At 52.0% G+C, this 23,323-nt stretch overlaps 1 protein-coding gene across 1 annotated transcript in view; it reads right to left on the reverse strand.

The window, feature by feature from the left end:
• Positions 1-214: 214 nt before the first annotated feature.
• RPH3AL (rabphilin 3A like (without C2 domains)) overlaps positions 215-23,323 on the reverse strand; it is a 145,631-nt gene continuing 122,522 nt past the window's right edge. Inside the window, 4 exon segments of the mRNA XM_057716063.1 lie at positions 215-1,315; positions 3,264-3,302; positions 3,304-3,410; positions 4,938-5,027. Of these exon segments, the coding sequence (XP_057572046.1) occupies positions 1,247-1,315; positions 3,264-3,302; positions 3,304-3,410; positions 4,938-5,027 (305 nt within the window). The 3' untranslated portion in view covers positions 215-1,246.

Here is a 23,323-nt window from a genome sequence, read left to right on the forward strand (position 1 = left end):
CTTGTTTTTCCCATTCAACGTAAGGCTTGTGAGCCCTTCTAACCCACGCAGATCTAGCTCATTCCTTTCACTGCAGCTTAGCAAGTGTTCCAGCAACCACCGTACCACATTTTTCCCCATCCATTTCTGTACTGATACATCTCAGAAACACAAGTGATTGTGGCCTTTTGATCAACACGCTGGCTCAATGCAAAATCTAATCTTTATTGTTTTTATTCTGAAGCATAACTTGTCACAGGGAAACAGTGAGTTTTTTTAACTGTCTGCCAGCGACCAGGGCAAAAGAGCTCATGGTGGAGGCCTGAGAGCCTGGAGAGGAAGGCCCTTCGAGGACCAGGCACAGGGCAGGCAGGAAGGGAGGGTGTGGACACCATACACACATAAACACGCATTCTCTCTCCTCCAGGAAAGCTTTTCCAGAAGTATCTGCCCACACCCGGAATTAAGTGTTTTTCTGCCAAACCGAGCCTACTGAAGAGCCGTGAATTAATGGCTTAGGGAACTTCGCGCCCAGCAGGGGACTCAGCTGAAGGCTGCTCTTTAGTGAGTGAATTCACAGTGTTCACTAGAACCCTTTCCAGCTCCATCAGCCCCCGGGGAGGGCAAGGAGGGCTTCCAAGAAACCTCACAGAGAGCCAGGTTCAACAGCGGCTCCTGGGCCAGGAGGGAGGAGGTTGCACCCAGGTCCGGAGCTGCAGGGGGACGAGAAGGATGGGCGGACGTCTCATCCCACCTGCTCTGGGCTCCTTTCCGGGCGCCATGCTCAGCTGTGAAGGGTCACGCTCAGGCTGGGATTTCTTCTTCCATGAATACAAATGTGGAGGAAGCCCTGCCTAGCACACTCTGAAATTGCAGTGCATAAGGGAAGGCCCCAGAAGGTGGGTCTGAAGGCCCTTCCAGTCCAACGAAGACGAGAGCAAACTTAAAATGAACATGGGGGAGCCTGGGGGTGGGGTGGGGCAATAAATAAGGCTCACAGCTGAGTGGAGGGACTGGGGTGGGGGTGGAGAGAGGGGTTCCCAGGAGAGAAGGGGTGCAGAAAGGCACTGGGTATGGGGGCAGCGGACTCGGCCGCCCAGACACTGGTTTATTGAGTCAGAGGTCGAGGTCGTGTCCGACAGGGCTGGCGGCAGAGGGCTCTAGGACTGGTCAGGAAGGAGCCGGGGAAGGTCTGGCTCCAGCTCTTTCTCTCTCTCTCAAGCTCTTCCACTGGAAAGTCTGCCCCGTGCACCAAGCATGCTCCTGCTCAGGGCAAGCAGAGGGGACCGTCGGAGGCCATGTCAGCAGCGGGGGCTCGCCCAGGTGTGCCTTTTACCTTCAGGGGAGAGAAAACACAGGCCACTATAGGGTGAGCAGAGGCAGAGTCCTGCCCCAGTGACAGCGTGAACTTTGGGGATGCAATGCCGGGAAGGTGGACTCCTTGCTGGAGGGGCCCGCACCTGAAGCACCACCCTGTCTGAAACTAAGCAGGGGGCCTGCCTGGGAGGGTTGGGGGGCTGAGCCCTGGGCAGGGGGGCCTACGTTCTGGGCCCAGCCCTGCCCCTCTGCTTTGCTGTGTCACTGCCGGCAAGCTGCCCAGTCCCTGTGCTGCAGCGCGGCCATCGACACCCACACTCATCAACACAGGTGACCCTGGGACGCCAGCAGGAGCAAATGGACACGGCAACATGAACCTTCCTCCGGGCCAGTCCTGTCCACGTGACAACCTAAGCGCTGCACGCTGCCTGCCCCAGGATTGCTGGCCATTTCCTGAAGACCTTCGCAGGCAGACGCACCACGTGGACCCTGGGTCTCACCCTCTCTATAACCCGCAAGGGACAGGATGTAGTTCCCACTGTAGTAATAATGGAACTGGCTGCCGAGAGATCAAACATTAGGTTGAATCCTATGGCATTGCCAATATTTAACTATTTTTGATCTAAAAAATGCAGTTTCATGTGGTTCGACCTGATGGTTTGCCCAAGTTCCCGTGGGTATTGGTGGCAGGGCTGGGACGAGAGCTCGGGCCAGCGTGATTGCAAAGTGCCCTCTGTGGGGGACTGCAGGAGGTGAGGGGGCTGGGAGAGGGTCCACTCCATGGCCACGCCCACGGTGCCTCCCTCCCTGAGACCTGCCCACCCACTGTCACAGTCCATCGCTGTCCCTGTTTCTCGTGCCCATCAAGAGGGGAAATGAGAGGGGAGGGGCGGGGGAGGGGAGGGCGGAGGAGGGGGATGGAGAGTGGACGAGCGCTCCCACGGGGTTTCCTGGTGGGTGTCCCCTGCAGCTGTCCCTTGCCCAGCAGGGGTGTCAGCTGCTGCGCTGTGGATTCCCCGGCTGCAGAGGCCCTAAGTCCAGCTGGGGCTTCTTTCTGGAAGGAGACTAGGGGCTGATCGTGCACCTGCACAATTTTCTCTGCTCGAGTGTGAGGACCCCCTTTCCCCCAAGTGCGTGATGATTCCAGGCTGGCCGGGGCAGGTGGGAGCTTGGATTCTCACCCTTGGCCTCCACACCCATCAAATGGGGATAATAAGCCTCCTGTCTACTTGGCCAAGACAATGCAGGTTGACCTTGGAGGTGAAGGGCAGGCCGGGCTCCATGCCGCCAGCTCCACGGGTCCCGAATGCTCCCTCTTAGGATCTGGGCCTGCCCTGGCCTCGGCTCTGTTTTGGGTGAGTTGATTCGGCTCCCTCAGCTACGTGGTAGGTTTCTGGAGGTCAAAGACTGTCCCCCACGGCACCTGGCCCAGGCTGGGCACACTGCCTGGCGCATAGCAGGTGCTCTCAAAACGGAGTTACTGGGCTTCCTAGGTGGCGCAATGGTTAAGAATCCGCCTGCCAATGCAGAGGTCACGGGTTTGATCCCAGCTCCAGGAAGATCCCACATGCCGCGGAGCAACTAAGCCCGTGTGCCAAAAAAAAAAAACGGAGTTACTGTGACTGTTATGGAGGCAGTGAAATACTTTGAGAGATTCTATGTTTTATAAAGCAGAGGATGGTAACCACATCATTAGTTACTGAGAATGCATAGGGACAATCGTCATTGTTCCCTTGGGCCCCTCTCTCTGTTCACTGTGGGCAGGCATGGATCTGGCTCGCCTCTGTTGCCCCAGTGCCTGGCACAGGGCGCGTAAAAACAGAGAATTGAAAACATCCCCTAGCACTCTCCAGTTCTGGAGCACAGATGAGGGAGGAGGAAGGCCATGGGGGAGGGGAGCAGGCCACGGGGGAGGGGAGCAGATGGAGAGGAGGTGTATGGGTTAGAAGGAGCGGCTTGGTACTCACCGGGGCCCTTTGGGTCCGGCCAGGGTGGGGTGCCCCGCTGTGGGTCTGCAGAACCCGTCCCGGTCTCGCTGGCCAGGCTGCTCTGGCTCCCTGAGAGGTGGCTGGGTGGGCGGGTGGGCCCCATCTTCGGTGACTCCATGCTGCCACCTGCAAGAAACCATGTGAATGGTTTGGGGCTGGGCCCTTTGGGCCTTGAGCTGAGACAGGGACAATCTCAGCCTGACAAGGAGCTGATCTACTGTCTCCTCATTTGGAATTGTGACCTGTACCTATGGGACTGTCTGCCAGAGTCCCTTCCCCTGGGAACGGCCACCCTGTCTTCCCCATCCACATGGTTGCCAGGTTCTAGCATGACCCTACCCTCTGGCCACTGCTGACTGGCCCCACAATCTATAAAGGCAGCTGAATGGGCCCTCAGGTCATTTCACTAAGGAAAAAGCAAGAGTCACCCACATGAAAACTGGCAGTGGACAAATCTGTGCTGCTCTCGGGGAAGGAGGGCGTGGGGGGGGGGGAAGCATGTAAATTTCTGTTAATCCAACGAGAGGGACATTCACTGCTGCCTTTACGAACTAAACAGTCCTCACTCAGACACGGTTGGTAGTCCCTGCCTGGCCAGGAGGGCAGAGGTGGGGCCTGCAAACTGCACTCCACCTTTTCGTCTCCTGGACCCTCTTGATCACAGCTGAGAGTCGGTGTGAAGAGAGGGGACGAGCTACGGTAGCAGGAGGGAGAGGAGTGTAAAACCTGCCCCGGCAACCAAGGCTGGCAGGTAAGTTTCCTCCACACTTTTCTAAGAGAGAATCTTCAGCGTGAAGGGGCCTAAGAGATCATCAAGTCCAGGGACAGTTTTCACATCAAGCATCACCCCGCCTGCTGATACGGATCACTGGGAAAATGGCACAGAGGAGGATTCTAAGGCCATGTCAGGCTCTGTGGGAGACAGTACCGTGAGCAACTAGTAATGTCTGCCATGGGCACAGGAGTGGGAGTCAAAGTAAGTGTGCCAGGCATTTGGCAGCTCTGACCTTGTCCAGACTGCCACCCCTGGCAGGAATTCCTTCTGTATCAGTTCTGACAGAAGATCACCCAGCCTTCCATTTCCTTCCAGTTTGGGGCAATTACTGAAAAGCTTCCTTCTTATGTGTTCAAATCAGCCTCCCTGAAACGTCTTACAAATATCCCAGTTCTATCCTTTGGAGGAACTTCGAATGAAGCTGGTCCTTTTCCTGGGAAGGCCCTTCATGTGTTTTAAAAGAAAGGAAAGAAAAATGTGCCCCAAGGCCTTCTCTGCATATACACCTGAGCCTCTCTTCCACTGCTGGGTTTTTTTTTTTTTTCTTTTTGCTGCTGTATGTGGCTTGTGGGATTCTCAGTTCCCAGACCAGGGATTGAACCCAGGCCATGGCAGTGAAAACCTGTCATCCTAACCACAGGCCACGAGGGAACCCCACTTTCCATCTGTTCTTGAGTGGTACCAACACTTTAGCTCCTGGTCATCCAGCTAAAGGCCCACTCTGCCTCCCAGGTCTTTAGAACAACTCCACAGACCCCCACTGGGGAGCTGCTGGGAGCAGTAGGCCCCGAGGAAGCACCAAAGCCGCAGCCCCTGGGGCTTGGGAAACAAACAGTGCTGCTTCCCACACTCACCTGATTCCTCCCAGGGGGTCTCACCTTTTGTGTCCCTGACCCCAGTGGGCGGGAGTCTGTCCTCTAGGCTAGAGGAGCTGAGATCAGAGTCGCTGTCACTGTCACTGGAAACCACTGGAAAAGAGACACCAGCACAGGAGGTCACCCCCACTGGCCACCAACAGCAGGTGTGTCGGACAGAGGGGACCAGGACAGGCTTCCTCCTGCCTGGACAAAGTGGCATAGGACCTGCACCGGCCCTGGTGTCCTATGGGGCATGGGGACAGGGGTCTGGGGATGGGGACGGCAGAGTACTCCTTTCTGCCAAAGAGGTGAGTCCTGGCGCGAGGAGGCTGGGACTCGGGTCCAGTGTGACCCACGCCAGCATGGAGGGCTCAGCCCCGGGGCAGCCATCTCCGCCCGTCACCTCCTCCCTGTGGCTGAGTCAGAAGCCTCCCCTTTGATGCAGGCCCAGTTGCACCTGACAACGCTTAAAAGTGCCCAGCCGTGCTCTGCAGAAATAATTCCAGTCCTCGCTGACCCTGATGGAGGGCTCCAGGCCCCTGACACACACTAACTTGCAGAAGGTTCAGAACAACCCTGCAGAATAGGAGATAACATTGTCCACATTTCACAAGCAAAAAAACCGAGGCCCTTGACCAGGGTGGGATTCTGACTCTGGCAGGCTGGCTCCACAGCCTGGGTTTGTAATCACTCCGATTCCACCAGAAGACCTGAACTGGGAGCCAGCAGACCTGGGCTCTCCCCCCGGCTCAGCCAGCAACGCCCGGTGGGGTCTTGTGAACGCAGCAGGGAGCCAGGCTCGTGGGGCTGGACTCCCAGGGCAGGGAAGGGGAGGGCGAGCTCCCGCAGTGAGCACCCGCCGCGGCAGAAACCCTCTCTTCTGGACTAAATGCGACCACATTTGGCTGGTTGATCAGCAGTGGGAGTCATAACACAGGATCTGTTCATACATTAAACGCTCTATTTTAATTTTAAGCAGAGAAATGTACATCCATTTGCCAATCTTTCGATGGAGGGCTTGGGAGCTTCTTTGAGACCAGCCCACATGGTCTTTCATGTCTAAACTACATCCATATTGTGCTGTCTGTGATTCCCAGGTTCAGTTTCTTTAAATTGGAGCAGAGCTTGAAGACACGGGCACGTAAAAATCCTCTATGTTTCCATTTCTCTCTCCCATTTTTTTTTTTTTTAAAACAGTTGTGCTGCCTACACCTAATTCAATAGCTTTTTAAAGCAAGTGACTTCTACCAAGGCTTAAAGCCTTGGTTTTACTGAAACAACTCTGTCCTTTCTGACTTTGTTTTCCATCAGTGTATACAACATTTAATTAAGTGATGTAATTATAACAGCAAGTACAACCACACAGAAAGGCTTGAGATCACAGGTAACCAGCTCGCACAGGTGACCAACTCAGCGGGTGGGGTAAGAGTCAGTGTGTCTTTCCCAGGAATGCAAGATGCTGGTTATGGAGGGAATTAGGAGGGGTTGAGTGCTTTCTGCCTGGCACTGTGCAGGCACCTCGCAAGCATTATCGTACTCAACCTAGAGAACAACCCTGAGCCATAGGAACCTGCTAGATGGGAGATAAGGCTGGAAAAAAAAATCAGTCTATACTGAGGGCAGCTAACAGGTTTCACCTGATGCTCCAGGTCCCTCTGGGGCGGCACACAGAGGAGAATTCTGATATTGCATTAATGCCCAGCAGAGAGAGAGCCTGGGCAGTTAGGGAAATCCACGGTGGGTACGGAAGGGGAGATGGCAGGACCTATGTCACGTAGATTCCACCCGGATCTAGCGCCTTCTGGAACGTCTTCATGCCTTCAGCCTGTGTCACCTTTCGGCTAAGGAAGTCACAGGTCATGAACCAGGCAACCAGAGGGCCTGGAGCTGGCTGACCACTTCAGCCTAGGAGATCCTTGACCCTCTGCTTCCACAGCAGAGTGGCCAGGCACACAGTAAGTGCTTTGAAAGCTTTAATGACTAATTGGTTCTTCCCTCTCCCTCATCCCCACATCCTGCCAGTTTCATCTCTTAAGTGGTTCTTGAATCAGTGGCCTCCTTACCCTGGTCGCTGCCCTTGCTTTGCTCAAGGTCTCATTGTCTCCAGCCTGGACTCCTGGGACAACCTTCCACCTGGGCCCCATCCACAGGCACCTCCTCCTGCACAGGCACCGCTAACACACATATCCTGGCTCAGCCTTCTTTACAGGCTCCTCGGGACCTGCAGGATCGAGCCCAAACTCCTGCCCTCTGTCTACTTCTTCCATCCATCCTGCACACCTGGCTCTCCTACCAAGGATTCCTCTAGCCCCACAAGGCCTGGAGCTCCTGCCAAACTGCCGGCAGCACCTCCTGCAGGGCCTGGCTTCCCTCTACCCAGAATGCCCTGCCTACCCCACTTCTCCTGGCTTAGTTCAGGTACCACCTCCTCCAGGAAGCCTTCCCTATGGCCGCTGCCTGGCTGGCTGAACACCCTGTGTATTCTGCTACACCAGCAGCAACTACTTTCTGCTGTAAGTGTTCTCTGTGTGTTTCCCCCAGCAGATCGAGAGGCTCTTTGAGGGCAGGGGCCAAATTGCACCATGACTGAGGCTGGCGTGCCTCTCCTGTGGAGCCTGATCCGTGTGGGTGGGGCAAGAACGATGCTAACAGGATCGCTTCCTCTGCTGCTCAAGGATTTTGCCTTTTCTGCTCTGTTTCTTTCCCTTCTTGCCCTCAAGGAAGAGCTCTGCTTTGGCTTTCTGGGCTTTTGTGATGTAGAATCAAAAGGAGCCGGGAATGGGAGGGGCTGTGGTCCACATTGCCTCCTTCATAGTATTTGAAAAATGCAAGTAAAGGCCTGACTTATTTTGCAGTTGCTTTCTAGGTCCCAGACTGGGTTTCTCTGATCATGAATCCAGCGAGACTTGATTTTATGGACACCCGTTTGATAAACATTTACGTATTTTTGACTCATTCGATGACTGACTAAACGCTGACCCTGTGGGTCCCCAGACAAAGAGAGTGGGAGGTGGCAGGAGGGAGCAAGCAGTACCCCGTCTCCCTTGGGGCAGCTGCAAAGGAATCGGGGTGGATTCTGCCCCCTCCCCCCCCGCAGGAGGGGGGTGTCCAGCAGCCTGCTAAGCAGTGGGAAATCCCTAAGGAGAACACAGTGACTGAGCTCCACTCTGGTTTCCCCATCTCTTTGGCTGAGATGCTTATGGATAATTGATTCCTACTTCCTGACTTGGAATGCTCTGTTTCCCCCATGCTTGATATGCAGGATCTTTGTAATTCTTTGGCGGGGTGGGGACTATGAGGCTGGGGCAGTGGGGGACACGACATGGGGCTTCATGGTGTGGAAATAATGCCTGGATCCTCTGGTGCTCATGAGCAGATGCCACAGGGCACGAGGTACCAAGAGCTCGAAAGGAGATGATGGCAAAGGATGTCCCAGGACTTGGGTTACGGTGGCCACTCCTTCACCCCACTTCTTCACTCTGCTCCCTGTTCTGTCATCTGTGGTACGTGGTCACAGCGTTGGGTTGAGAGTGGGCTTAAGCTGCAAGAAGATGGCTGTGCTATGTTGCGAGAGCATTTTTTTGCTGGGAGGGGTATGTCTTGTCTAAAGCGCAAACCCTGGAGGCAGGACTCAGGCGCCACGCCGCCTGGTTCCCATGTGGGAATCCTGCACCGTGCAATATTTGGGAAACATACATCTCCCTAAGTGACAGTCAGTTGGCTTGTTTTTTTTGTCTCCTCTTAGAGACCCCAAAGGGCCACAGCCATGGAAGGGGGGAGCAGCCCCAGATGACAACTGAGCTCACAAAGGCATCACAGAGCAGAGAAGCAGCGGGCGATGTCTTATCCCTTTTGGATACGTCTCCCTCAGCTCAAGCATCTTAGCTCATTGTGCTTGGGGTTTTGAGCAGGGGGCCAAGCCTCAGCTTAGAGGTCTTTGTGATGCAAACCCAATCCCCTTTCTAATCCACTCTAATAAACTCCACTCAAAAGGAATAAACCCAAGGAAATCAGCAGTGTCGATGCCCTGCCTCGGCACTTACATCAGTGGGACAGAAACACACTGAGGAGATGCTGCAGAGACCCATCCCTGGACAGAGCCCAATGCAAACGTCGTTTACCCAAATATTCCTCCGGCAGCAAAGGAGGAGGTTTTTCTTCTTCCACCCCCTCCAAATGTCGCTGTAAAACCCAAACCTTGGCTCATTTGCCATTCGATAGCTGCTGCCACCTTTCTCCCTGCACGGCAGCTGCAATCGTAAATCTTCCAGGTCTATTAACAAAGCTTTTAGGCTCATAAATCTTTTGGCCCTTGCTCTTCCAGCCTCAACAAAACACTCTGTGTGTCTGAAGGCTGATTTCTTCCCTCTAACTCCCCAAAGGCTGATGGCTTGGTCAGCGATGAGTGCTTGTATTCTGCCCACGCCTGATTTTTCAGATTGAAAACGGGAAAACACCAGGGAGAAGACTGTCCCCATAGCTTCCTCAAGAAGGAGGTGTCACTAAATGGATTCACCAGGGCTCTGCCAGGAGGCAGGGAGGATGGGGGGCCCCTGAACCACTTACTTGGGAACCTGGCATCCCTGAGATTTTCCCATCGTGCCCCAGCAGGGCTGCCCCACTCTGCCCAGCTCTCATCCTCAGCAGCGGACAGCCCCAGCACCAGCCATGCCTACTTCTCTGGGGACAGGCCAGCTTTTTTTTTTTTTTTTTTTTTACACCCTGGCTCACTCTTGGATGGATTTGCAATTTGACTGTCACCATGGAAACTCAGCGTTTTGGTACATAAAGGTGGGGGGGAAGTCTTCCCTTTTGGAAAGTCTTTCCTGACTGCCTCAAAGAACATGTGTGGCAGCTGCTGGCTTGTGGGGACACCTCGCCCGGGATGGTCCAGGGTACAGACAGGATGCTGGCCACTTGACCTCACAGTACTGCAGTGGGATTTGGGGGACTTGCGCCCTGGCTCTGCTCTGCCACCATCTCTCTGTGACCCCGGGGGCACTTCTCAGGGCTTCATCACGTACAAAAAGAGATCAACCCAGACAGCTTCCCTGGGTCTGAATCCTAGGATTCAACTCCAGGTCAGCTTTGTTCCGTCAGTGGAGAGACCGCAGTGCCCCTCTCTAGTTGAGAGGCGGGGAGATGTGACTTCTGGACCACACAGCATCCGCCTGCCTGGCACAAGGACAGCCAACAGCCTGCGAGCTTGGGAGGCCCTTGTGAGCTGCTGCTGCTCTGCTTGGAGGCTCCCAAAGCCCCCAGAAATTATGGGAATTAGAGAGGAAGAGAGATATTTTCAGCAAACATTCTGCCAAGGCAAAGCAGATGGTGGAAAATTTTGCATACTAAAAACAAAAAAAAATTTTTTTTTGATGTAAAGGAAAGATAAGGCCCTGGGGGAATGCAGAGACATCCCCAATTAGCCTTACCCAGCCCACCAGGCTGGTGCAGCTGAGAAGAGGAGTCACAGGGCTGTCCCACTTGTACATAGGGCCAGGCTTGCAGCCTGAAATCCCACCAAGATGCCTCCCAAGTCTGGGGCTCTGTTTGGTGGCAGCAGGAGGGGCTTGTGGGGGTGGTGAAGAGGCACCGGCTCTGAGTCAGACAGACAGTGTCCTGGCTCTGCCACTTCCCAGCTGGGGGACTCTGGGCCAGTTTCTTCACCTCTCTGTGCTCAGCGGGCCCATCTATGAAAGGGGGCGATGACGGATCCTTTCCTAGGTGGTTGTGAGCGTGAGCAGAGGTAACACAGCCAGTGTCTGGCACATGGTAGGTGCTTGATAGATGGGAGCTATTTTACTAGATGGGGGGGGGGGGGCATCCTGCACGCACGGCCCACACCGTCTGGTACGGGGCTGACCTCTGGCCTCAGCATGTTCCATGCCCAGGCCAGCCTCACAGGGGTGGATTCACCTTTTCCAGGGGAGCTTAGGTTTCCAAGTTGTGCTTCATGAGACACTGGAGGCACTAGGTGCCTTCAGAGGCCATTTGGAGGCCGAGCTGGGACTTGAACCCAGGCCTACCTATTGCTGGAATCTCTGCTCTATCCTCCTCGCCCAGGAGGCAGGGCACCCCGCGGTCTGGCCTCACCCCTCAGAAGTCCTCCCCTGCAGGCAGGCCAGTTCATCCTCTGCCTGCTCAACACGTTTCTCCCATCAGAGGCAGCGGCTGCGATGTAGGTGAGAAAAACGTCTAGTTCACTCCCAACATCTAGGACTGAATTCTAGCTCTGCTTTGGACACTCCTGGACAAAAATACCTTCAGCTCTCTGAACCTCAATCTTCTCATCTGTAAAATGGAGACAATAACAACTGCCAATAAAATATGATCAAGTAGAATGAAAGGCACTGCAAGTTTAAAAAGCTATACGAGCCTATAAATATTTTTAAAAATCAGATTCCAATTCATCCTCCAGGAACCCATCCAAATCGTGCCTCTACTGGAAAGTTTCTCCAGACCGAGGACAGAAGACAGGCCCTCCCTCGCTCTCTCTACAACTGCTGGGGCAGCTCTTCTGGCCCCTCTCTGATACTGTCTGGGATTGAATTTCTTTTCCTACAAATGCCTGCCTCAACTTCCCCAACTGTACCAGGAACCCCGTCACGGCAGGGCCACATCTTAACTGGTGTCCGGTTTCTTCCCTCAGCCCCCAACGCTGGGCCTTGGGCCAGGCTGGCACTCAGCAAATATGTGTTGACTGCTTTCTGAAAAAGCCTTCCGCGAAGAGGACACAGCACGGCACAGAGACAGCAGGACTGAAGGTGGTCAGTAAACTGGTGGTGAGCCGGGCTTTCCACCTGGCAGGCGCCTCCACGCGGCCTCTCCACGAAGGACGCTCAAGTGGGACGAGGCAGGCGATGGCGGCCTCGCCCTGGAGCCAGGGACAGACTCATGGGGGGAGGGGCTGTCAGAGGCCGGTTGCCATGGACACAGGATGAGTGGGCTCTGGGGAGGGGAGTGTACTGTTCACACAAGATCTTCTCTTCTTCCAAACCCGGGGCCCCAGGACAGTTCTTCCTTTGTTTTGGAAACTCCCTCCGGGGCCCCAGAGAGTCAGGGTCTGGACAATAAGAAAGGCAGCCCCAAGGCGACGGCCCTGTCCTCCTGGGGATGGGCTGGGTGGAGCTGCAGAGGCTCAGAGCCTGCCTCCCTCCCTCCCTCCCTCCTGGGCCCGCAGTCAGGAGATCTGGATGACCCTCCCTCTCCAGCTGCCAGATCACCCTGGGCCTCATTTCCTCCTCTCTAAGGTAGGGACAGTCACAGGACCACCACAGAGGGAGGGGTGAGGGTGTGGCACCTGGGAGCCCTCCTTCCTTGGTCCCCCCTTCCAGGCTGCCACCTGGGACCTCAGCAGGGACAGCACGGACCAGGCCAGGAACTGAGAGTTCGGGAGTGGAGGGTTTCCTGTGCTTGTTTACTCATTTGCCATTGATTTTAATTAACTCCCTCCTTGGGGCTTGCAGACAGACAGGAGGCACCAGATAATGAAGACGAATCCTCAGATCGATAGTGATGTGGTCGCCAGCACTGAAATCCTGTGGTCCTGCCCTGGCTGGAGGAGCTCCAGATAGAATGGGAGAGGGACGGATGGAAGATAAGAACAGCTCCTTCCAGAGAGAACATGATACTCTGTAGGGGGATGTAGAGAGCATTCAGGGAAAGGAGAAGTCAGGGAGGGCTTCCTGGAAGAGGTGGAATTTAAAGATGGGCATGATTTTGGCAGATCGAATGCTGGGACTGGGGTGTGCCAGGCAGCCCCGACAGAACAGGAAAGGCAAAGGTCAGGCAGGCAGTGGGCTTCTCTGAGGCTAGGACAGGATCAAAAAGAAGGCTCCAGACTCAGGCACCTAGGGGACAAGGGGCTGGTCTGGCTTGGATGTACTCTGCACTATTTCTCTCTGGCAGGTTATCGCTTCTGATTTATGGCAGAGATGAAGCAAAGTGGGCGCGTACCTCCTGCTGGCTCTTTTGCTGGGATGCAAGACGCACCTTCATCCGCTCCATGACGTCAGTGCTCTCCCTCTGTCCTTCTTTACGTCTCTGTGCCTTTGTCTTTGACTTCATCTCTTTGCGTCTCTCTTGTTGATGGTTAAAAAAAATCTCTCTCTGCCTTTGCTTCTCTTGTCTTTCTTTCCCTCCCTTGTGTGTCTTTGTGTCCCTATGTGTTCTGAGTCTTCTTGGGTTTGTCTCTTGGTCCCTCTTTCCATTTTGGTCGGTTTCTCTCACTCTCCAGTTTCTCTGCGTCTCTGTCTGTCTGTCTCTGGGTCTCTGTCTCTGTCTGTTACAACCCCTCAGAGTCTGGCCTCGGGGTGTGTCCCTCAGGTTCCCTCACTTGGGCTGGAATCTCAGTCCCTGCTCAGGCCCGTGGCATCTGCTCTCAGAGCCTGGGTGTGGGGATGGGCTGCCAGCCTCACCCGGACTCCCCATGGACCCCAGGGGCAACGGAGGCAGAGGCAGCCCGGCCCCTCCTTCCTGTATGGAGATCACTGAGCAGACAGACTCTCCCAGCCTCTGCTGCCGCTCCTGGACCAGTGCGCAGAAATCAGCTCGGCTCTATCTGCGAGGCTGGCCTCCGTCCCGTGATGGACAGGAGGCCCAGGGAAAGGGCTGCTGAGCCAAGTGGAGCCAGCACTGTTATCTCCGAGTCAGACAGGGCAAGCAGGCCCAGATTTATTCACTTCACCCAGGTCCCCGAAGGCTGAGAAACCTAGAGTGGGTGGAATTAAGTTGTAGGTTCACACGGCAAGACAGGTGAGCAGCTAGAGAGGGAAGGCCGTGTTGTACTTGGTGAGAGCTCTGTGGGCATCTGCTCAACTAAAGCCAGGCTGCCTGGGGGTGGGGCTGGGGCCGGTTTCCCCAATTCAGCTCAGGTGGGGATTGCAGGGGGTGGGGATGGGCGGCAAGGAGTCCCAAGACCTCACCTTGCAGCTGAAGTCATCCAATCAGCGGAGGCAGTCGTCGTGTTTGGACAGATTAGAAGCGACAGCCGTGCCCCTGACCTCTGTGGGGTGGCTAATGAGAGCCTCCTGCTCTTGGGAAATCAACCCCCAGGCCAGCGAGGACGCCCGGGACAGGCAAGAGCGCTGCAGGGGGGCAGGGGTGGGGTGCAGCAGTGGGGACAACGGTGGCTCCTGGAAGCTTGGGGCTTCCACGCTGGGGGTAGCCCCTTCATTCACACACGCTGGCACTGAGCGAACGTTTGGCTTCGCCAAGGGCTCCGAAGGTCAAGGCAAATTAGTAACGCGTGGGATTCTCTTTCAAAACCTAGCTATGCAAGACTTGGCCAGGCCTCTGTTTCCCTGAGACTTGGGAGAAGGGCAGAGTTTCCTGAATGTGAAATCCATGGGGATTTCTTGTTCTTCCTACACTGCAATTACAATGCACGTTATCTGACCTCTCCGTGCCTTGGTTTCCTCTTCTATAAAATGGGACAACAGTAGTACCCCCAGCACAGGTGTTGGGATTACACAATTGCACAGAGCCCAGCACGGGCTGCTGTCCATGGCAGCGGAGGCCTGAGACCTGCCGCTTTCACCTGCACAGACCCATAGGCAAGTGGCACCCAGGCCCTCAGCTGAGCCTGGAAGAATGGTGACCGCACAGAAGACCGACTGTCAGTGTTTGTCCCAGAAGGGCCCACAGTGGGCTTGGGCAACTCGGCACCACCCCGCCCCCAACTCCTGCCCCCGGTGGGATGGACAGCGTTCCCGTCCCCAAACGGCTAGTGGGAGCCACAGACAGGACGGTCCAACCATGACTTTGTTTTTTTATTTTTTGGACCTGAACAGCAGACCTACACCATGAAGTCTGGGGTCAATGGCTTTCAAGGTGCCGGGCTGGACACACAGCACCCTCCTCAGATGGTCAGAGGCAGCCTCTCCCTGCTCCTCTCTGAATAGTCCTTTCCGGCTCACGTCTGTCTGTGTGTATTTGGTGGTTTCTATTATCTTTAGACATAAAAAAAGCCCACATACTGCCAGCTGTCCAGGACTCTAGAACTCATGCAGGGTATAAAACGAACTGAGAAGGGAAGGTGGTAATGAACTAGAGACAATCCCGGGGACAGGACCGTGAAAGGAAGATGCAGGAAGTTCATAAGTACTTAGTGCACATGTCCAACAAGCCCGCTTACCTGCGAGGGGTTGGGGGGTGGGTGCCGCCCGGGTTTGATGGGATTGCACTGGCAGCACATACCAGGACTGTGTGTGTGCGTGAGTGGGTGGGTGTGCGTGTGAGGAGGGCGGGGCCACTGCTGAAATGGGGCTGGTCTTTCCCGTAGACACAGCTTCAATGTACAGTCTGGGAGCTGCTTTACCACCTGCTGGAAATTATTCCATAAAGTCTCATCCCCCTGGATTTGGAACTGTGAGATATGAATGCTGGAAGAGAAAGGACTCTGTCCTGGTCCCTGTCATCCCCATCCTACTCATGGGGAAACCAAGGCCCAGAAAGGAAGAAGTTCTTCCAAAAACTAAAGTTTTCTGGTCCGGGGGTCTCCTGTTAAAATGCAGGAGCTCTGCAAGGCCTGATCTCTTAAGCCCTTATTGGCGAGGCCTTGGGGGCAGTAGTGGTGGGGCACCCGCACAGAAGGCGCAGAACCACTGTGGGTAGGAATTGTGGGGTCAGGGCAGCAGAAGGGATGCACAGATGGGATGTGGTCAGACTCCTGTCTTCCACTGGTCAGCCGAAGGGTCAGTGAGTGAGTTAGGCTGGATATGAGAAGCCTTCACTTCCACAGAGATGTGTGCCCACTTTTTTTTTTGCAATAGGTCTAACTTCTATTCTCTCTCTTTCACAGGCATGTGGAAACAAGAACTATTTCACTTTCTTCTTAATAACCCAGCAAGGATGGTGATCAAAGAGTGTGAGGGGGCTTCCCTGGTGGCACAGTGGTAGGAATCCGCCTGCCGATGCAGGGGACACAGGTTCAAGCCCTGGTCCAGGAAGATCCCACATGCCGTGGAGCAACTAAGGCCGTGCGCCACAACTACTGAGCCCACGTGCTGCAACTACTGAAGCCTACACTCCTAGAGTCCATGTTCCTCAACAAGAGAAGCCACCACAATGAGAAGTGTGTGCAGCACAATGAAGAGTATCCCCCAGTCACCACAACTAGAGAAAGCCCATGAGCAGCAATGAAGATCCAATGCAGCCATAAATAAATAAATAAATAAATAAAAAGAAAAGCATGAGGGACAATAGGGAGGGGTGGGGACTGCGGCAAACCAGAGATTGCAAGGCCTGTGTGATGGGAGACGCTGCCACTTAGCCTGTCCAGCTTTTCCAGGGAGAGGCAGTATTGCCAGACTTTCTGATTTTCAAAAAAGAAGCCAGAACTCCCTATTCTTTTTAATGAGTATTCTCTACCTTTAAAAAAGTTGCCAATGAGTTTAAAGCAGTGAGTCAGATCGAGTCACTGTTCTACCAGTTTGTGACCTATAATACCGGCAAGTGTCCAACCCTCTCAGGACAGATGGCATTCCCACCTCCCAAGAAGGAAGCCCTCCTGCTCTGCTCTGCCTCCTTCTCCAAGCCTCGGCCAGCCTGGCCCCCCTGCATACAACACACACTCCCGGCTGCTCCAAAGGCTGCAAGGAATTCATGTACCACATTCAGGCTGATGTGATAGAAAAGGCAAGTTCTGAGTCTGCTGGGGAAATACTGGGGGTGAGTATGGAGTGGGGAGAGGGCAGCTGAGCTCCCCAAGGAGCTTCCAGAACGCTGATTTCTCAGGAACAGAGAAAGAAGGAAGGCGGCATAGCAACGACTGGCTCTGGGCAGTGAGCAATCCTGTCTGAAAATAAAACATTTTACAATCCACAACCGTGGCTCATTAAGAATGAATGGATCTACTGGTATAAATAGCACACTGCGTTAAGAAGTCAGGAAACAGCATATGCGTTTGATGGAAAAACGGCTGCCACGAAACTGCTTATTAGCTCAGTCGGCTGCAGCTCTGTGCTAACGAGACAGAGGTCTTAGGTTCAAAGCCATGTAACTTTCTCAATCTTGGGCCATAGACAATGTCTCCATCCCCCCAGCCCTGGTCACAACATGGGGGCATAACTCTGGATATACAGTAACAAGCCCGTAGTAAGCTTCCCCCAGTTTCTAAGCCATACTATCCCTACTATATTATCCAGCCAATGCTTGAATGCTCCCAGTGACAGGGCGCTCACCACCCTGTCAGATACAAAACACCCAATTCTGTGGTTCAATGGCTATTGAACAAGACACACAAATATCCCCCTGCTCTGTCCCGGCTCTGCTTTTGGGGAAAGCAGCCTCAATTGGGCCTAACTGGCCACACCATCTATAGTGTCTGATGCCACACAGGCTGGATGCATAAAGGGCAGCCTGTACAGGAGGGAGCTGGGCCGATCACATCTTCCCCACGTGTGGACATGGGTCCTGAGAGTGGGAGCAGAGGCTGAGGCTGAAGGGCATGCAGACAGGCAGCTGAGTAGCAGCTGCTGGGTGGGCACAGCTTGGGGAACGGAGCTGGTCCAAGAGTCCCCTGAGGAGCAGAAGCGGCTGCTGCCATGTCCCCCCACCCCCACAGGCCCCGAGAGCCTTCCTCTCCATCCCTGCCTCTGGGAGACCTTCCTCAGCAGCCTGGCAACCAAAAACCCTCGAACCAAGTCTGAAAGGGGAAAGCCAGTGTGTGTGCGGCGATGTGGGCAATAGCTTTGCTCCTAGCTACACTCAGAGGGGAGGAGTGTGGGCTGGGATTTAGGAGCCTGGGTCCCAGGCCCTCTTGGCTGCAGCCTATGTGACCTTGGGCAGACAACCCCCACCTCGTCCATCACTTAGAGTCAATTTCACGTCCTTAGCTGCCCCATAGGCTGCTCTGAGCATCAGATGAGATAATGGCCGTGAGTCAACGAGCTCTGGCTGCGGCCAATGCAGCACCAATGACTCGGCTTCTCCAGCGGGACAGGAGATGGTGGCACGGGGGTGGGAAGGCTGGCCAAGGGGTCATTCGGGAAGCGTGGCCCCAGGTAAACATTTGTAGCTGCGTTGAACCAGACCACTCAACCCAAATAACCCTGAAGCTTGCTTTCACCAGACTGCAAACAGAACCACAGTTTAGGATTTAAAAAAAAATTTTATTTAAAATCTAGTGAACTGGGACTTCCCTCGTGGTTCAGTGGTTAAGACTCCATGTTCCCAATGCAGGGGGCCCAGGTTCGATCCCTGGTCAGGGAACTAGATGCTGCCTGCCACAGCTAAAGATCCTGCACGCTGCAACTGAGACCCGGTGCAGCCAAACAAGCAAACAAATAAATAAATATTAAAAAAAAATCTAATGAACCAATAAAGTGATAACGAAACTCCGATTTTTCTTAAAACTACCTAACTGGAACAAATCCAAAACCTCAAAGTACTTTTCCAGAACAGACCTTGAAATGAACCAGTGTGTCATTCTGTTCAATTCCATCAGGAAGCCTGTGCTCTGCTCAGGGGGATGACGGAGGGTGGGAGACAGGAAGGTTCCTGCAGAGGGTCCTGGTGAGGGATTGTGACCTGGCCCTCAATGGGGATAGAAAAGTGAATTTGCCTTGTGGCTACTGGGAGCTCAGGGCACCTGCCTGTGCTCAGCTGGGGCTTTTGGGAATCTAGGGGGGAGGGCAGAATGGAAAGGCCTCCCCCATCTGGCCAGGCCACAGGGCAGTGATGAAAGTTTTAGATGGTGATGGGCCCCCATCACCCACAGAACACAGCAAAACCTCACTGATCCAGGGGTCCGTCTCCTAGGAAACTCGGCTCTCCAGTTCCCATCTGCAAAAAGGATACACAACCTAAAAAACCCTTGGGACACTGTATGGACCCAAGACTTGGGGCTTCAGCTGCATCCCCACGCCATCTCAGGCGTTCAGCCACAGCTGGGAAAGGCAGGGCAGACGAAACACAGAGCAAACCCAGGGCAGTGTGGTCTCCCAGTCATAGCACTGGGGGCTGAAGAAAATAAGCCCGATCACGTTAAGTATCCTTGGCGCTGGAGGTAGAGAAGCACAAAATCCTATCTGAGAAAAACTGCCACACCATAATGACTTTGGTCAGATGAATTCAGCTCTCCATCAATAGGGAATCGGACTCCTTCAGCACAAGTACCAGCCTGCTTCTATTATAATGCAAGGCTGCAGAAGCGAAAAGCTTAATTTTCCAGCCTCCTCTTTAATCTTTCTTCTTTTTTTAAAAATAGCAATAGCTGGAACTGTAGCAACCATCTTGTGACCATGAGGGAAAGAGCAAGAATTATAAAGACATTTGTCCTGACATCACTGAGCTGCTGAACCAAAGCTGCAGTTGCCACCTCTAAGCTTTCAAGTGTATGAGAAAAAAACCTGTAATCTCTTATCACCCAAATATGCCAGATTCATATCCCTACTCCTAGCAAATATCTTTCCACACCCTGCCCCAGGGTGGGAATCCAGCTGAGAGGAAAGAAGCCTGCAGAAGAGGTGGGTCCAACTCTAAAGGGATTAAGACCCTAGAGCCCATAGTACGGGTTCCACCATTTACACCTCATATTTCACAGGGGAACTAAAAGGCCTGGGAAGGCACAAAAACTGACTATATTTATTGCTGCCACAAACTTGGAGCAACGACCTGCCAAGGGAAAACAGCACCTGGATTGACTGGGTAGGAGGGTGGAGCCCTCTCCCCAGAGGCAGCCGGGTCAGACTCAGGGCCAGTCACAGGAGGAACTCAGGTTACACTGTTTCCCATCCCATCCTGGAGAAAGAATGAATGTCCTGCTACGAGCAAGCTAGTATTGGGCTTACCAAGAGGTCTGCAGGCAAAGCCTCGGCCAAAATCAACACCCAGTGTCCACAGGAGGGGGCACGTAGCCAACTCAGGTAGTCAGCCCACCTGTCCTGTAGGCATCAGGGTGCCACCAGCTCTCTGAGTTTAACACAGAGGAAAGAAACACTTCTAATTTTTCTCCAATACATTCATTGCGTTATTTTTAACATTTAGATCTTTAATCTGTCTGCAAGGTATTTCTGGATACACATGGAATAGGATGGAAATCTAATTATGCTGGCCCTGGTTGTTAAATAAACCAGTTATTTTCCCACTGAATTGAAAAGGTACCTATGTTTAGCTTCCATACTTGGGTCTATTATTTCTCTATTCTGTTCCACTTATCTATATAAATAGATATTCTATTTATTTTGGAGACAATACTATACTGTTTCTCTTGATTATGGTAACTTTTTTTGATTATAGTAACTTAAAAAAATTGAAGTATAGCTGATTTACAATGTTTCAGGTGTACAGCAAATGATTCAGTTATACATATATATATTCTTTTTCAGATTCTTTTCCATTATAAGTTATTACGCGATGTTGAATATAGTTCCCTGTGCTATACAGTAGACCTTTGTTTATCTATTTTACATATAGTTGTGTGTATTTGTTAAACCCAAATCTATAATTTATCCCTCCCCTCCTTTTCCGCATTGGTAACCATAAGTTTGTTTTCTATTGTCTGTGAGTCTATTTCTGTTTTGTATGTAAGTTCATTTGTATCATTTTTTAAAGATTCCACATATAAGTGATATCATATGATATTCATCTTTCTCTGTCTGCCTTACTTCACTTAGTATAATAATCTCTAGATCCATCCACGTTGCTGCAAATCTCATTATCTCATTCTTTTTTATGGCTAAGTAATATTCCATTGTGTGCCCTTTGATAAGATTCTATAATTTTCTCCATGTTCAACTTATAATTCTTTTTTAAAATTTGTTTCTGTGCATTTTACAGTTTTTGTTGCAATTATGAATGGATTTTTCCATTTCTACTTCAAATTAATCAGTATAGAGTAAAACTGTTCATTGTTTTTGGTGTAAACTATTGATTTATTTTGTGTCCTGTCGCTTCCCCAATTCTCTTATTAATCCTAGTGGGTTGTTTTAGTAAACCTTGGGTTTTCTTGGTATACAATTACTTCATCTACAAATAGAGAATTTTTTCTTTTTCAATAGCAACCGATTATTTTATTTTCTTGTTGTTTTACATTAGTTAAATTCTACAAAATACTGTTGAATGATGGTGATGATGGAGGTATTCTTGACTTGTATTTTGACAGAACATGGCTTCAGTGCTTTATCAGTTAATATGATATTTGGTGTTACATTTCTGCTTTTTGGGTAATTTTATCATATTTAAGTAGTTCCTCGTATTCTCATATTACTTAAACATTTTATTTAACAGATTTTTTTTAACCTTGGAGAGGAGGACATTTCAAGGCAAGATAGGAAACCTATGAGCCACAAAGCAAAAGAAAGGCACACTTGACTTCACAAAAATGAAAAGAAATTGTTTTTAAGTGACAAAACACTATAAGTAAAGACTAAAGTCAAGGGACTTCCCTGGTGGCACAGTGGTTAAGAATCTGCCTGCCAATGCAGGGCACACGGGTTTGAGCCCTGCTCCGGGAAGATCCCACATACTGTGGAGCATCTAAGCCCATGAGCCATAACTACTGAGCCCATGTGCCGCAACTACTAAAGCCCGTGTGCCTAGAGCCTGTGCTCCACAACCAGAGAAGCCACTGCAATGAGAAGCCTGTGTGCCACAAAGAAAGAGTAGCCCCTGCTCACCACAACTAGAGAAAGCCCGCGTGCAGCAACGTAGACCCAATGTGGCCAATAAATAAATAAATTTATATATATAAAAAAAGACTAAAGTCAAACAAAATGTAAAGTCAAAGAGAAAAATATGTGCAACCCATTTAATATTCCTAAGGAGCATCTGCAAGTCAATAAGAGAAAATAAACAATATAATAAAAAATGAGCAATGAGTTTAAACCGGCAATTTTTAAAAGAGGAAGCTTAAATAATCGATAAATAAGAAAGACATGAAGAGATATTCAAATGTACAAATTAAAAAAATGAAGTATCATTTTCATCTCGTACACCAGCCAAAATAGTGAACACCAATAATATTCACGGCAGGCAAGGATGCAGGTATAAATGAGTATAAAACACTGTAACATTTTCAGAATATCGTTTGGTAATGTCTACTGAAATTTAAAACATACAAGCCATTTCTGGAAACCTGCCCTATGAAAACAGAAGCATCGTATACACATAAGGATGTTTCAGTATCGCCTGCAGTGGCAAAAAGTCAGAAATCATTTGAATGCCCATCAATAGGTGAATAATTAAACCACAATATATGATATGATGGGATTTTACTCAGCCATTAAAAAGAATAAAGTAAAATCTATATCTATTGCCCTGGAGGGATGCCCACGATATTCTTTTAAGTGGAAAAAGCAACATGCAGAGTGAGGGGTAAGAGCCTATTTTTGTTGTTAAAATAAAATAAAAACAAAACAAAACATAATCCTATATCAAGTATGTGCTGGTAGGAACAGGGAAAAAAGGGTTTGGAAATGATGGCAGGCAGTAGAGATTTTAATTTTTCATAGACTTTTGAATTGTTTAACTTGTTAAAAATACATCAGGTATGCTCATGTAACTAAAAATTAACCAAGAAAATGTAAAGGAGGAAGAAAAGGAACCTGCCTCGGAAACATCAATACATTTCACTTGATGGCTCTGTGGACTGCAAAGTTCACGGCTTCCATCCATCGATTCCCCTTCCTCTTCCAAGTGAAGTGAGCTGGGAGACACAGGTGCAGAGGGAGGGAGGGAGAGAAGGAGGGAGGGGGAGGGAGAAGAGAGTATTGTAGGGGTGGGGGTGGGGTCACAGAGAGGGAGCTGGTGTCAGAATCAGCTTCCACACCAGGGAGCAGGGACTGTGGGGCGGGAGGGGACGCTGGCCCTGGGGTCCTAGGGACGGAAGCCTGCGAGGAGAGCTGCCTCAGGAGAGCAAGGTGGTTTTCACAGCCTCCAAGTGTCTTCCGGGCTGTCCACCAAGACCCCTGACCCAGGGGAGCCTGAGGCCCTAATGAAAATCCCTCCACAGGCCTTTCAAATATCCTGGAGCAGGTGGGTAGTTCATTCCTTCATTCTTCACTCAGTCATCCAATAAGCATCTACCTTGTGCCTCTCCCATGCTACGTGCTGAGGAATCGGCCTGTTCAGGACAGACAGAGCCCTGCCTGCAGACAGCTTCCAGCGTGATGGGGGAGCCCACACCCCAGTGCTGGTCACTCTGTTTCTGTCTGGCCTGAGCTCCCGTGGGGCTGAAGCGGGTGCTACGAGGGCCAGGCTTAGCAGACAGGCTCTGACCTGGACCACAGACTGCAGCTCTGACCCCAGCCTGCTGCCTGGCACCCAGCACCACTGACGATGCGGCTGTGGGTGGTGAGGGGGAGCCTCTTTCCAGTGGCCTTGTGCTCTGCGGGCCTGGGGGCTTCCGACCAGGTCTGCAGAGGGAGACCAAGTTCATATCAGGGTGGAGAGGGGACCTCCATGTTGCC

This window comes from Hippopotamus amphibius, chromosome 17, assembly GCF_030028045.1.
Source record: "Hippopotamus amphibius kiboko isolate mHipAmp2 chromosome 17, mHipAmp2.hap2, whole genome shotgun sequence".
Taxonomy (NCBI): domain Eukaryota; kingdom Metazoa; phylum Chordata; class Mammalia; order Artiodactyla; family Hippopotamidae; genus Hippopotamus; species Hippopotamus amphibius.